Below are 14,342 nucleotides of genomic sequence, written 5' to 3'. Positions count from 1 at the left end.
ATGCTTGATTAGTCACTAATTACTTGGTATGTGCCTCAGTGACCCAAAGCTTCCCTGTGAACTGAAATCTTATCCTTTTTTTCTTTATATTCAACAGCAACCAGCAGCAATAAATACTTAACATGCAATCTTCCAGAAGGGAGCCGACTCATTGATGTTCTAACATATCTGTCATCTGTAATTATCTGAAAAACCTCTCAGGTGAACTGAATATAATTTGTCTGTCACTCTTGGAAACTCTTTGCTATTTATGCCTTATTTAAAAAAAAATTTAAAAGCTTGTTTGTAAGAACATAACTAATAAATACTGAATAGCTGTTGTACATATTTGGAAACTATCAGTGTTCAGTGCTATCCCTATGCTAACAGTGAAAAATAAGTGGATGGTGTAAGAGTGGACTTGAGTCGGAGGATCCAGGTTCTTCTCAACTCCGATTTTCTTGTGACCTTGAACCTCTCAGCCTCAATAAAACATAGGGGTTGCACCAGGGATGCAATGATCTTTAAGGTCCATTTCAACTTTACATTCTACGTTCCAATTCTGAGAGATCCTTCTAATATAATGTATTGTCTGAGGCTGAACCAACAAGACCCAGGAGCCAGAATCTGCCTTACGGGAAGGAAATTGAGATCTTGGGTTGGTGTATAACCTACGCTCCAGGGTTTGCTCACTTTTGCTTCCTCTCTCGGGGAATTCTTGGCCATTGGGGGACTTTCATGAAACTAGAGGTGAATCAGGAAAGTTTTGCTAGATTAAGACACAGACACCCAAGTCCCTTGTCCTGCTCGGCCAACGGGAGCCCCCAGAAATGCGCTCGAAGCCGCCAAGGCGGCGAGGGGCGCCCGGCTCAGAGGTCAGACAAACGGGCCACGCCAGGGAAGGAGGCAGAGCACGCAGCCCCGGGCCAGCTCGCCCCCAATCAGCTCTTTTCTCGGGATGCGAGACTGGCAGCCGCTTCTCCGCGAGGGGAAAGACAGAAGATGGGGCGGGAGGAGTTGGAGGATGCGGGCTTGACTTTGGTCCCCCGAGAATCCTCTGAGTGCCCCCGTCCGAGCCCAGATCTGCCTCTGTCCCTCTAGAAGGAGCTGCCCGACCCGGGGCGTGAGAAGAGGAGAGCTCGGAGCCCGCGGGAAAGCTGCCTCTGGGGACAGCTCCCGGGGCCGCGACTGCCGAAGCAGCGACTTTGCAGCTGCCCTTAACCCTTCGAGGCCCAGAGCAAGAGGAGGGCGCGTGACGGGAGATCATCCCCTCCCCCACCGCCACCTCCTGGTCCTAACGGTCAGCCACGAGGCTCGGAGAAGCATGAGAGAAGACGACTGCCACCTCCCTGCTACTCTTTCTCATCTAACGTGTGTGGCACACAGGCGCGCGCGCGCGCGCGCACACACACACACACACACACACACACACACAGGCACGCACACACGCAACTCTGTGGGATAGGCGGGGGTGGAGAGAAGTGGGGGGGCAGGAGGGAGGGAACATAATAAGCTAACGGCTGTCTAGGCGCGAGCCGAGAAAAGGCTTTATTTGTAGGGCGAGGAGCGCGCGGGCTCCGAAGGCAGTGGGTGGGAGGGGGAGTTAAAAGAGGAGACAAGAAGTGGCGGAGGAGGGGGTGAGGAGTGGGGGGAGAGTAGAGCGGAGGAAGGACACATGCGCAGAGTGGGCTCAGCCGGCACGCGGCGCTCGCGCTCACCTCTTAAAAGAGCCTGGGCTCGGGGTGACCGCCACTTCGTTCCAGCCCGAGCGGCTGTGACTGGGGAGAAGCTCCAGAGAAACCTAATACCGGAGTCGGACCTGCATAGAACCGACGCTCCCTGAGCCCACGGGAACTCTCAGCTCCCCCTGACAAACCCTTGGTAGCCGCTCCGAACTCTAGGAATCGCCTTCTCTGGTCGATGGGACTGAACGCCGCGAAGCCGGAGGTGACTCCCGTCGGAGGGCTCCCGCAGCCTCCGCGCTTGCCTGGGAGCCCAGGCATGGCTGGTCCGCGAACCTGAGGACTGGGGGACGGCTCCGTCCGGCTGATGGAGAAAGCGTGGGGCTGCTGCCGGACCGGGCCGTGAGGCGCCTTCCTCCCGACGCCCTCCCTCTTACCCTTTTTAGCGCGAGACCCAGCGCTGGAGCACGGCTGGGAATATGGCCCTGGAGAAGCTCTGTCCGGTTCTCAAAGGTAAGAGCCCGCCCACCTCACCCGGGCGGGAAACGGCGCCCTCTGCGGGCAGGGGTCCCAGCCGCCAGCCACCGGAGCTGTCCAGGGTCTGCTGGACCCGTCCCAGAACAGGAACCGCCGCTTCCCCTGCCTGCACCCTTCCTGGCAGCCCCAGTCCCTGCCCGGACCCCGAGTCCTCGCCGCCCTTTCCCAGACCCCCGAATCCAGGCTCTTTTCCGTGACCCTGGAGCGGCTGAGCTCTGCGCCCATCTCCGCGTCCCCTCAGCGCGCCCTTGCCCCGGCTCGGGGAGCACTGGATGCCGCCGCCTCTCTCCTTGTCCTGGGTCGTTTGTCTAAGGGAGGGACGGCGGTGGCCGACTCAGCGGACCGAGACTTTCGACTAAGCTCCCCCTCGCTCTCCTCCCTCCCTGCCACCGCTACCGCCATCGCCGCTGCCGCTGCTGCAAGCCGCCTTTGTCACTCAGTGCAGCCAGAAACGTTGTCCAGAGCGATGTCGTTGAAGCTACCCTGGGTGAAATGCACTTAAGCTGCTACAGCGGCACCTCCACAAACCTAAATAACGTTTGCCTCTTTAAAACTACTTGTACCAAAGTGTCCCAGTGTAATTTTAAAGCGATCATTTTTAATTCAGTTATTTTGAGGAAAACTAGATTATTGAGTGGACATGTCATTTCATGATTTACCCTTAAGAAGTGGGTTTTTGAAACTCTTCAATATATTTGATTTTCACGATTTCTTCTTTGAATATAAAAAATACAAGGAATACGTGTTTTAGTAATCTTAGTAATCTCAGTAATCTTCCATTTATCCTGATTTTTTAATGTGCCTTATAGATCACTTTTCTTTGTTTAATCCTATCAAATAATTCTGTACTTGATTTGTTATAAAATCAAGTGCAATATGTATAGGTAAATAGAACCAAAGCTGTATTTATGGTCACTTCTTAACCAGAGCAAACTAATAAACACAATTCTAGGCAATTTATTTTCAAGAAAAACATTATCACAGTACTACATAGATAAGTCATTTTTTAAAAAAGTAAGCTTCGTGGTTGAGGTCTAGAATGTGGCATTGATGTGCTAAATTCATAGTATTCTCACCTTCTTATATTTGTGCGTAAAGTGCTCATGTGTTTTACTTCCAGCCAGAAGCAAAATATGTAAAGACAAACCTGTAGAGCTCTTAATTTCCTGTCTTCTCCTTTTCTAATCTGAGTGTCATATGTTGATGAAAGCCATGCACAACTGACAGACAATAACGTTTTCAAAGACTGACTTAAAACCAAAGTCATATTGTCACTTGTGGCTTAAAGTATAACACTGGAGAAGCTGGTTGTACTTTAAAGTACTAAAGTACTATTTTATGTATTTTTTGTTTGTTTGTTTGTTTGTTTTTTTGTCCTTCTTTTTCATGTCTCTAATCGCAATATTACTCCTTGATGGTGGTGGTAGTAATAGTGATAGAGGAGGAGAGTTGGGAGGCTGCGACACCACTGCAGGCTTTCCTGAAGTGGAGCTCAGCCAATGCTGACCCGTTTTCTAATGATGTACAAGTCTCTGAGGAGTATGGCTTCTTTCAGTCTTTGCTTTGGACTTTTCCATAGATGCCATCTCAGTTTGACGAAGTGATATGCCTCCTTATATTTTGAGTGAGATCTTAAAATACAAAGCTGTTGCTGTTTGGTTGTCGTCCTCATTTCTGATGAGGCTCCTTGCCAAAAGTAGTCCATTCAGATAAAACAGTTATTTCATATTTTCTAAGAGATGAAGAGTTTGTGTCATGTGTTGTTGTTGTTTTAATAATTAAGGTTATACCTCAAAGTTGCTTATGAAATTCTTTTTATTTCTCAAAGGAAAACAGCACAAGGAAACAAAGGGCTCCTCCCCCTACTTTAAGTAAAAAGGTGGATTTTGTCTTACACTGTTATAATTTTTTTTACATTTCATGGAAAATTTGAGCTTTATACCTATGCTTTCATCAGTATCTGTTTCCATCAGAAGCTTGTGCCAAATTAGGGAGATTTTTTTTTTCCTAAGTCAGGTCACTTTAAGACAAAAGTTAGTTTCTAATGAAAATGTGATAAATTTTCAATTAATAATGACTTTTGAATTAGCAAATTGATGTTGAATTATTAGCAAATTCCATGTTTTAATTTAAATAGTTAATAATTTGACTATCTAAATGTTTCCTAAATTAACATTTGAAATCTCTTCAACAACTTTAAATAATTCTACTTAATTTTTTCTTACATAAGTAATTTGCAATAAATTAACAAACAAGACTTTTTGGATAGTGAATATTTACTTATCTTCCGTGATCAGATTTTAAGAGTTCTGAGAGCATGCAAACTATATGTTCCTTTCCACTTCTTATATTTTAAACTATTTCTTCTTGTGTTCTAGCTATAATAAACTATAATATTCATTTTTAATTTGATTCTGTAGTACTAAAAATATGCCTAATTTCTTAACTTAAACTATACATAACAAGATGTTATAATTTCATTTATATTTTTAAAGTAGAATTTGGGATTAGGAATAGATTAATTTTGACAGTACCTTTAATATCTCAAAGTAATTAAGAATCACTATAGTAGTCTTAAGGTAGCATGGGACAAGTCATTGAAAGCTTAAAGCAAGATTAATAATTGTTATTGATTTACATTAACAATAAAACATTTGATAAGGAGTTAAATCATTGGCCTGGAAGATTAAGAATGGGATAGGATAAAATGGAATTTGATAGGATGGCAGTCAATTTGATATGCTCATTTTTAGACATGTCATATTCTATATGTGTGTATGGGTACACATATATGTATGTATATAGATTAATGGAAAGATATATTTGTGTACACATATATGTGTGTATAATATATATACATGCATATATTCTATATGGAAAAAAATCTATCTTATCTAGCTTATCTCTGTTATTTTCTTACTGTAATATCATTTGGTGTCCTAGTTGTAAATAAGTATTCTTTAAAGTAGATTGCTTCTACATTGAAATATAATATTTCTAAAAGTTGTTATTGAAAATTTGTGTGATCATAAATATTAACTAAAACTTCAATGATTCATTGGCTATCTCTCCTTAAAAATCATCTATAATAATAGATAGTTAAAAGTTTAAGTAGAGAGCAAATGTTAGCAGTTTAATGAGCCACTGTTTATTTAGATTGTAGGACTGAGGGTCAGATTTAATGAAGATTTTATTAGACTTTATGAAAATTTATTATGCGAAGTGAATTATTAAGTATCTTTCTTTTGTTCCTGGTGACATAAAACTTTTCACTTGATTTCTAATTTCTAAGTCCAAATTAAATATCAGATTTGCATGCAAATAAAAATAGGAATAGAAACACAAAGGCAATGCATGTTTACTCTAGTAGATTTCCACCAAATATAGCAAGTAACCCTAATCTTAGATTTCAATTTATAAGATTTTTAGTTGCATTTGTAATAAGGATATTACAAAGGAAAAACAACTTTTCATTGGCACTATTTTGTTAAAAACCCACCTACCTTGGAATGTGATAAAGCAATAAACTTTTATTCTACATGCTTAAAGTTTATTTAAAAACAAACAAACAAACAAACAAACCAGTCACAAGGACTTGGAAGAATAAGTCACCTATATAAGAGCAATACCTAAAATAAAATAGTAAGGGTACAACTTCAATTACTAAGTGTTTGCAATTTGTAAAGCACTGTACTAGACCCTGGTGCATACAATCTTAATTGCCTTGGTTGAAAGGTAACCTATTAACATTGTTGTGCTATAAGTAACAAGAACAGAAAAGAACTTTTCGTCCCATTCAAAATAACTAACAAATTCATTTACATATAATTTCGGTGATGTAACAGAAAATATAAATCTGGAGGTTGGACTAGAAGAAAGGTAAATATGACTTGGTATCACAATTATAAGAAGGTAGTCCACTCTTGACTGTGTCTGAGGAGGAATCTGCAATAATTATGGTAGGAAGACATGCACAACTGTCTTCTCAGGAGCACTTTTAATTTCCTACAGTGGTTTGGGTTTGACAAGGAGGCTGTCATATTTTTCAGAAGAGAAGGCACTACATCTACAAGCTACTTTTTTTTTTTTTTTCTGGAAGAAGTGATTGGCAGTGTAATTAACAAGCATATGCTAGGATCCAGGGATTTACAAAGTACACTGAAGCCTGGAATACTTCCTGATAAGTAAATGTTTAACTACCATAAAAAAGACTGGATGTTGTTGAGGTTAAACACCCTCTTGTTATTAGGTACATATTAAAACATTTTGGGGGCCCGATATCTCCTGTTATTTAAAAAAAAAATTGTTACAATGACTGAATATCTGCAACTCCTAGTACTTAAAAATAGAGACTGGGCTATAAATGGAATTTCTTCTGTCTTTTATTGAAGATCCTTCATTATTTTCTAGCTTAAGTACAGCTTAAAAAACAACAACTATAGAATCATCTCACAGAAAGTGGGATTGACCCCAGTTTGTGACTAGGCAATTATTGAGTGAGATCTCAATTGCTTTTTTCGTAGCTCTCTTCTTTGTCCTCAAAATAAAAAAGAAGTATGCCTTCAGTATGGCTCCTAGTGGTTTAATTTTGTGTGGTAGATAGTCAATAGATATTGACTGTTTTAAGATAGCATGAATGTTGTGAAAAATAAAGGCAATTGACTAAAGGAGGTAGATTGAAGTTGATAGGGACTTAAAGACTAAGATTTGGAGTTTTACCTGAAGAAAATAAATTTTACTTTTTTCATTTAGTAAAATTGGAAAGAAGAACCTTTAACTGGAAAGCCAAAATAAAGACAAGAAGAAGGTAGGGTTAAAAGCTAATTTTGGTCATTTTGATGGGATGAGTTGGAAGTATACCTAATACCTACAGTAGCATAATATAAGTTCACACCCTAACATCCTTCTTTATAAGAAAGAAATGAGCCATAACTAAGAATATCGTTATCCTTCACCTGAATTCCAGAATCAAAATGGCTAAAAACATTGCTTTTCACTGAGATGGTTGTTTAAAACTGAGTTCTTCCCTTTCAGCCGAATAACTGGAATAGACCTGCATTTTACCTCTTAAGTTACAAAGTTTGAGAAACATGATCTAGACTTGATCTTCAATCTCAATATAATAACAATTGAAACCGATATAGTGCTTTGAAATTTGCAAAGCACTTTACACACATCATCCCATTTGAGTTTCAACAATTCTTGAAATTGTTATGAAAAGCATTATTCTAATTTTTTAAATGAGCAAATTGAAGGCAAGAGAAGTTTTATGGCTAACCCAAAGTGATAGAGATAGCAGAGATGAGATGTTTTACAGATTCCAAGTCCCTTTCTTTGTCCATTATGTCATGGTGATGACTTGATGTTTTGCTTGCTCTTTCAAAGCATGGATTGCCTCAGGTGATATCTGGATTTGAGAATTCATTTCAGTCAACACATATCTAAATATTTGCAGAAAGATAAGGTATTATGTTAGGTATCAGGGATACAATGATTTTTTTTAAATGGCACAATCTATATCCTCCAGAGCCTATATTTCACTGATAATGGGGATAACTACAGAGAATAAGGTAGAGATCCAGGAAGTTCAAGAAAGGAGGAAACATCCTTGTCTGAAATGATCAGTGAAGGCTTCCCTAAGGAGATGGCAACCAAATTACCATGAGACACATTCTGAAAGTCAAAGAAGAGGATTGTATACAGTTCAGGCATGAGCAAAACTATTCAGATGCTCAGAATATGGGGAAAGATATATCAAGTTTAGGAAAGAACTAGTAGCCCAATAAGCCATAATGTGAGTATATGAAGGATACATAAGAGTGGGTGAAGGGAAGTTATGTGCAATAAAACTAGAATGAAGCCAAATTTTGGAAGATTTTAAATGCCAAGTTAAGAATCTTTATTTTATCCTAAAAGTAATAGAGAATAACTAAAGGTTTTTGAGCAGATAAGTGTCATAATTAGACCTGTGCTGAGGAAGATTATTTTAGCATCTGTATGAAAGGGTTTGGAGAGGGGAAGAGACAGCAAGTGCCACTCACTCCCATGAACTCAGCTTTAAATCACTTTATGTCCACATCCTCCCCCCTCCACCCTCAATGGTATCTTCTAGAACTAAAGTAAAAGGAACTTAGAAACCCAAACAGTTCAATTTGAGACAAAAGCTGTTTTGGCAGCCTTTACTGGTAGCTACTCTGTATAGGAAAGGCAGTTGGGTCGAAGTTACCTGTTATCCTTATTGGTCTCTCTCAAACCAAGACTTTAAATGAAAATCTAAAACTTTCTAGCAAGCATATAGCTAGAAAGTTTCAGCAACTCAATAATACTCTCCAATCAGCATTTACCAGATTCCCTCACCTCTAAGCTTCCGTGGTCATACCTTTCCAGTACTAGAACAATGTCCTGATGTTATTAAAGTATCCCAAGGAAGAACTATCTTCCTTGTCACATACACTCAAAAGAACACTCAGCACTCAATCATCCCCACATTTAGTAAAAGACAATGAGGTCATTTAGAAGACTATTACAGTAGTACAAGCAAAAGTACTAATATTGGCATGAAATAAGGTAGTTTGGCAGAATGAACAGAAAGAAAAGGAAAATGTGAAAAATGTTATGTCAACAGAACTAAAAAAAACTTGGCAATTAATTGAATGTGAAAGAAACATGAAGAAAAATTATGAACCATTAAGTCAGAAGGGAAGAGCAATAGAAGTTTTGATGAGACAGAGGGCAGAAAAAAATACAGAAGTGCCATGTGTACTAATTAATTACATTCAAATTATATTTGTTCAGTACTAGTATTATAAACAACTTAAGTGCTATTATCTTGTCATAATGTTAAATTGCAGCAGGGAGATATATCCTAACCTAATTATTCATCAGTATTCTATGATGTTGGACATTCATGGCATTTGTTTTAATAATTCAACCTGATTATAACTCAGTTCATTACAAAGAATCTATTAAATTCTCAGCCAAACTCATATGTTTGTTATGACATATTACTAGGATGATTAATAGTCATTGCTTTACCACTAGGAGAAAAAGAAGCAGATGTTTCTAGGTGTACTACAGAGTCCCTCCTTTCTGTATTTTTATAGTATCTTGTTTCAAATGGCACAGTTTCAGAAAACTAATTTGTGTGCAATTCTAGAAATCTTGCATAAAATAAAATGATCATTTTATATCTTTGAAGCTTTAGTTAAAACATTTTGCCCCACTTGTGAATAATATGATTGATATCACTAGTAAACCAAATTTGTGTGCAGCCAGATTTTTTATAGGCGTTGTCTATAATTACTGAATTAATTTTCTTTAGTTCATTTTTCTGTCAATTTTACTGGTGATCTCCTAGTTTCACTTTAGTGATTGATTGCTTTATTCTTTCTTCCTCATACTTATATATTTGCCATGTGTTGTGCATAAGAAAATTGTTTATTCATAAACATGCTCATTTGCCAGTGTCATTCATTAGCTAAGATGAAAAGAATGCAACTGCTAAATATTTTACTTGTCTTAAAGGTGGTGCCTCTGCAGCAATTTCTTGTAGCATAATGCATTGATTTCATATTGATATATAGAGAGAGAGATAGATAGATAGAGAGAGAGAGAGAGAGAGAGAGAGAGAGAGATAGATAGATAGATAGATAGATAGAAAGAAAATGCTATTTAAAGAATCACCAGAATTCTGTAATTATTATCATATTTTCACTGTGAATAAATTTGTCCTAAGAAATATAGTGATATCTCTATTCCAAGGGTCAATCCCTCTAACTCAAATGCAATTTAGGTATTTGGGAAGTTCACTGAAAGATTAATTCCTTTGTGGCATATTATATCTTCAACATTAGTACTGATCATTACACACACACCCACTCCAACCCTTCTACCAAAAAAAAAAAAAGAATAAAAAGAAAGGAGAAAGTAAAAAACAAAACAAAACAAAACAAAACAAAACAAAACCCAACAACTGAGAAATGAGCTGGAGTAGGTCAACAAAAATACAAAGTCTGCATCCAAAAAAAGAATTAAGGAGACTGAATGTAAATCAGCACATGCTATGTTCACTTATTTTTTCTGTTTTTTTTTTTAACTTCTCCCATGTTTTTCCCTTTTGCTCTGATTTTTATCTCCCAACATGATTCATAAAACAATGTGTATTTAAAATAAATTTACTTAAAAAAAAAAACCAAAAATACAAAGACTTAAGAATTGAAAATATTGTAACAACTAGATCACAATTTTCTTAATAAAGTCAGAGATTCTTTCTTAAACATTATCCTTCAAACTTAACAGTATCTTTCCACAAAAGTATATACTTAGTGTTTCTTATTGGAATGGACCTTAGAGAGAATATATTCCAATCTTTAGTCCTTTCAGGAATCCCCATTACGGTTCCCTAGCACTTGGACCTTTTCTTTAATGTTCAGCCTCTTCTTAAACAGATTCAGTGGCAGAGAACTTTCTTCTTGAGGAAATTCATTTCATTAACAACTTTAACCATTAGGCCACCTTACATTAAATTAAAACCTACCTCCTTGTAATAACTCTCCACTGATCTTAGTTAAGCCCTTGAAGCTACATCAGATATATCTAATCCTTTATCCAATGGCACCTTCAGACTGTTTTAAGATATATCTCCATACCATATCTCCCTAAATCTTCCCTCAAAGCTAAATATCCTCAGCTCCTTAAGTTCATTTTAAGTATGTTTATAGTATAATGTCTAAAGCTGAATAGTATTTTGGATGGAATCTGACTAAATAATAAATAGGAGCACTAGATATTTATTTTAATGCAAATCAAAAAATATTTAGCATTAGGTTTTGAACCTATAAGCCATCAAAACCTCCAGATCTTTTTGTACACTAGTAATAAGTCAAATCTCCCCAAATCTATACATATACATTTGATTTTTGAAACCTCATTGGATGGATGATAATTAATTGATAAATAATATCAAAACTCACATGAATATATGAATGTTAGGTTACAGGAATTTTCCATTCAGGGAGAAATTATCATAAAAAGTAGCATCAATACTGATAAATAGAAAATAAAGATAGGACACATAACAAAAATCATCTCAAGGTTATATAGCATCTTTTTGACCTCTAAAATTTTCACTTGTACTATAACGAAATTTTTGTTAGGTTTCATTTTTTAAATATATATTATTTTGTATTATAGGATTCTGCACAGTGTGAAATTTCTTTAATTGATTTCTTTGAGGCTGCTGCCCCCTTTCTGTTTTTATCATGTAGAAGCTTGGATGTCAGAGAATCCAATTGAACTTTCATTGACATACATTCATGAGTTACCCACTGTACATGGAAAGACAGTATTGTAATCCAAAGATAAAAAAATAAGTTTAAATCTAGTACATTCAGATTAAAACCTGTTTAAAATATAGTACTTAGATTCAAGAGTTTCAGTTAGTAGCAGTCTTTGTTTTAAAGATTTAAAACTTGTGCTTTTTCCATCCATAGCTAAGGAATAATCACTATAAATTCATATAGTTCATTTACATATGTAAGTACAAATCAGATTTTAGTGATTTTTCCAACATTAAGAAACCAAAGTAGGATTTTTTTTTAAAATCTTGAGTTTAAAGGCATATAATTAAGAATGTTTTTTATTACTCCGTGTTTTGCCATCAATTTTTCCTTGGGAATATAATCTATTATATATAAGTTAATATTATTTAACTATGGTTTCATTTTAATATGTGTTTTCTGTTCTTTTACTAGTGTTGTTAATAACAGTACTTGTAGTAGAAGGCATTGCTGTGGCCCAGAAGACCCAAGGTATGGTATTTATAGAGACAGTTTATAACCTATACAAGATAGTAGGATGGGTTCACAGAAAGTAGTCTAGCTACTGAATGCTATTTCCATAATCCCTCTGGGTTGTTCTAGTGACCTAAGGCATTCTGTCAACAAATATGCTTCAGTTAACCGAGTTCAACTGCAGTTAAGCAAAGTAAATTGTCAATAACTATTCTTTCCCTGGTTAATTCAGTAGTCTGCTATTACTATTGACTTCTGATTTACAATGGGAATTATGGGCAAAATTGAGTAAAATTCATGCTTAAATAAAGCAGGAGGAGAAATCCATTTTTGCAATATGAGCAGACAGAAAGACAGCATGGTATTCTAGAAAAGATTCCTGGTTTGAAGTTAGGATACTCTTTTTAAAATTCCAAATAAATATGTTATTTACTCTGTATCACCTTGATCAAATCATTTAACCACTCTGGCCCTCATTTCTTCATCAGTGAAATGAGGGGATTGAATTAAACTATCTCTAAGATCCATTCCAATTCTCATTCCTATGAGTACAAAAGAACCCCACAATACTTGAAGGCCTATAAACCTGTCCAAATCTTTTTGTATATGAAAGTAAACCAGGTGAATTACTTTAGGCCAGATTTTCATGACAGAGGGCATGCCCTTTCCAATAAGAAGTCTTAATCTTAATTTACTATTTAAATATGCATAGGAATATACATGCATATATATATATATATATATATATGTAAGAAAATAACTGCAGAAAACTTAAATTTCCGAACATTGAACTGTTTTTATATATGAGTTGCCCCTCACAGGCATCATAATAATATTCTTATTTGTAAAGTGGTGACTCAGCAGTTTGGTTTTTTCCCATTGGGACTGAGAAAAAAAAAATCAATATTTTTAATACGTCCTAAAGACAGAACACCATCAGGTAAGTTAGAGCAATAGCTAAGACTCCAAATATCTTGTTTTGCTTTCTCCTGTGACTATCATACATTTCAGTTTTCCTAAAATAGAACACAGAAACCTGTATCTCCTTCATTCTTGCTAAATTATGTCAAATTTGCCATGGATTATATCAAATACATGCATAAATCTCTGGATGTACAATGGTAGAAGAGGTGTGCATGTATGTACGTGTGTGTGCATGTATTTGTTGTTGGGATTGTTTGATTTGTTTTAATTCATAGATTTTAATGTAATTTTTTTTTTCAAGATGGGCAGAATATTGGAATTAAGCATGTTCCAGCTACCCAGTGTGGAATTTGGGTTCGAACCAGCAATGGGGGTCACTTTGCTTCTCCAAATTATCCTGAGTCATACCCACCAAATAAGGAGTGTATTTATATTTTGGAAGGTATTTTTTAATGTTTTTTCCCCTCTTGAATGTTAAAATTGGTTTTAAAATTTAAAAGATTGATTATGAACATAATATAATTTTAATCATTTCAAATCAAATTAATTTTTAAATGATCAAACAAGTAACAAATGCCTCTGAATTTTAGATATTCATAAAAATACAATGGTTGGCTGTGTGGTGCAGGGAGGCAACTAGGTGACACAGAGGATAGAGTTCTGGACCAGGACTCAGGAAGACTCCTCTTCTTTACTTCAAATTTGGCCTCAGACTCTTGTTACCTATGTAATTCTAACAAGTCACTTAACCTTATTTGCCTCAATTCCTAATCTGTAAAATAAGATGGAGAAGAAAATGGTGAAACCATTCCAGATTTGTGCTAAGAAAACCCCAAATAGGGGTCACAAAGAGTTGTACACAACTGAAACAACAACAAAAATAGTTCCTAGATTTTTTTAATTCCTTAAAAGAATCTTCAAACTAGTAAAACTATTTGTTTCAACTTTCATGTCTTCAAGTATCAATATTAATGAGAAATATTTCTGAGAAACTTCTTTTAAGTATTACTGTAATAATTTACTGGGCCCTATGTAAATTTTTGGTCACAATTTTCATTATTATAGCATTATTTTTCTTGTTAGTATTTTCTTTTTTATTGATCCATTATATTTCATGAATTGAATATTTGCTTCTTGAAATCTTGATTCCAATAAAACATATGTTTAACCAATATAATAAATAATACATGCTGGAAGAGAACGTTATTTTTGTTCTACAAATAATTGTGCTATGGTTAATACAAACTATCTAGCCTGACCTATATTCTGCATTTAAGTTTAAGTTATTAATAAAAGCAACTGTGTTGCTACCAATTCCATTTGATTTATTTGCATTGTCTCCAAGTATGTTATTCCATTCATATTGATGTCCTTAGTTATAAAGTATTGGCTCAGCAGTTATTTCCATTTTTTTTTTCTTTTTAGACTT

The 14,342-nt window shown here is 36.4% G+C and overlaps 1 protein-coding gene across 1 annotated transcript in view; it reads left to right on the top strand.

The window, feature by feature from the left end:
* The first annotated feature begins 1,742 nt into the window (after positions 1 to 1,742).
* The window catches only part of NETO2 (neuropilin and tolloid like 2), a 33,216-nt gene continuing 20,616 nt past the window's right edge, over positions 1,743 to 14,342 (top strand). The window contains exons 1-3 of the mRNA XM_074293307.1: positions 1,743 to 2,174; positions 11,951 to 12,007; positions 13,215 to 13,355. Coding sequence (XP_074149408.1) covers positions 2,141 to 2,174; positions 11,951 to 12,007; positions 13,215 to 13,355 — 232 coding nt within the window. The 5' untranslated portion in view covers positions 1,743 to 2,140. The remainder of the gene's footprint in view (positions 2,175 to 11,950; positions 12,008 to 13,214; positions 13,356 to 14,342) is intronic.

This window comes from Sminthopsis crassicaudata, chromosome 2 (assembly GCF_048593235.1).
Source record: "Sminthopsis crassicaudata isolate SCR6 chromosome 2, ASM4859323v1, whole genome shotgun sequence".
In the NCBI taxonomy this organism is placed as follows: domain Eukaryota; kingdom Metazoa; phylum Chordata; class Mammalia; order Dasyuromorphia; family Dasyuridae; genus Sminthopsis; species Sminthopsis crassicaudata.
The sequence above is the reverse complement of the archived record's forward strand: the minus strand, read 5'-3'. Positions and strand labels throughout refer to the sequence as shown.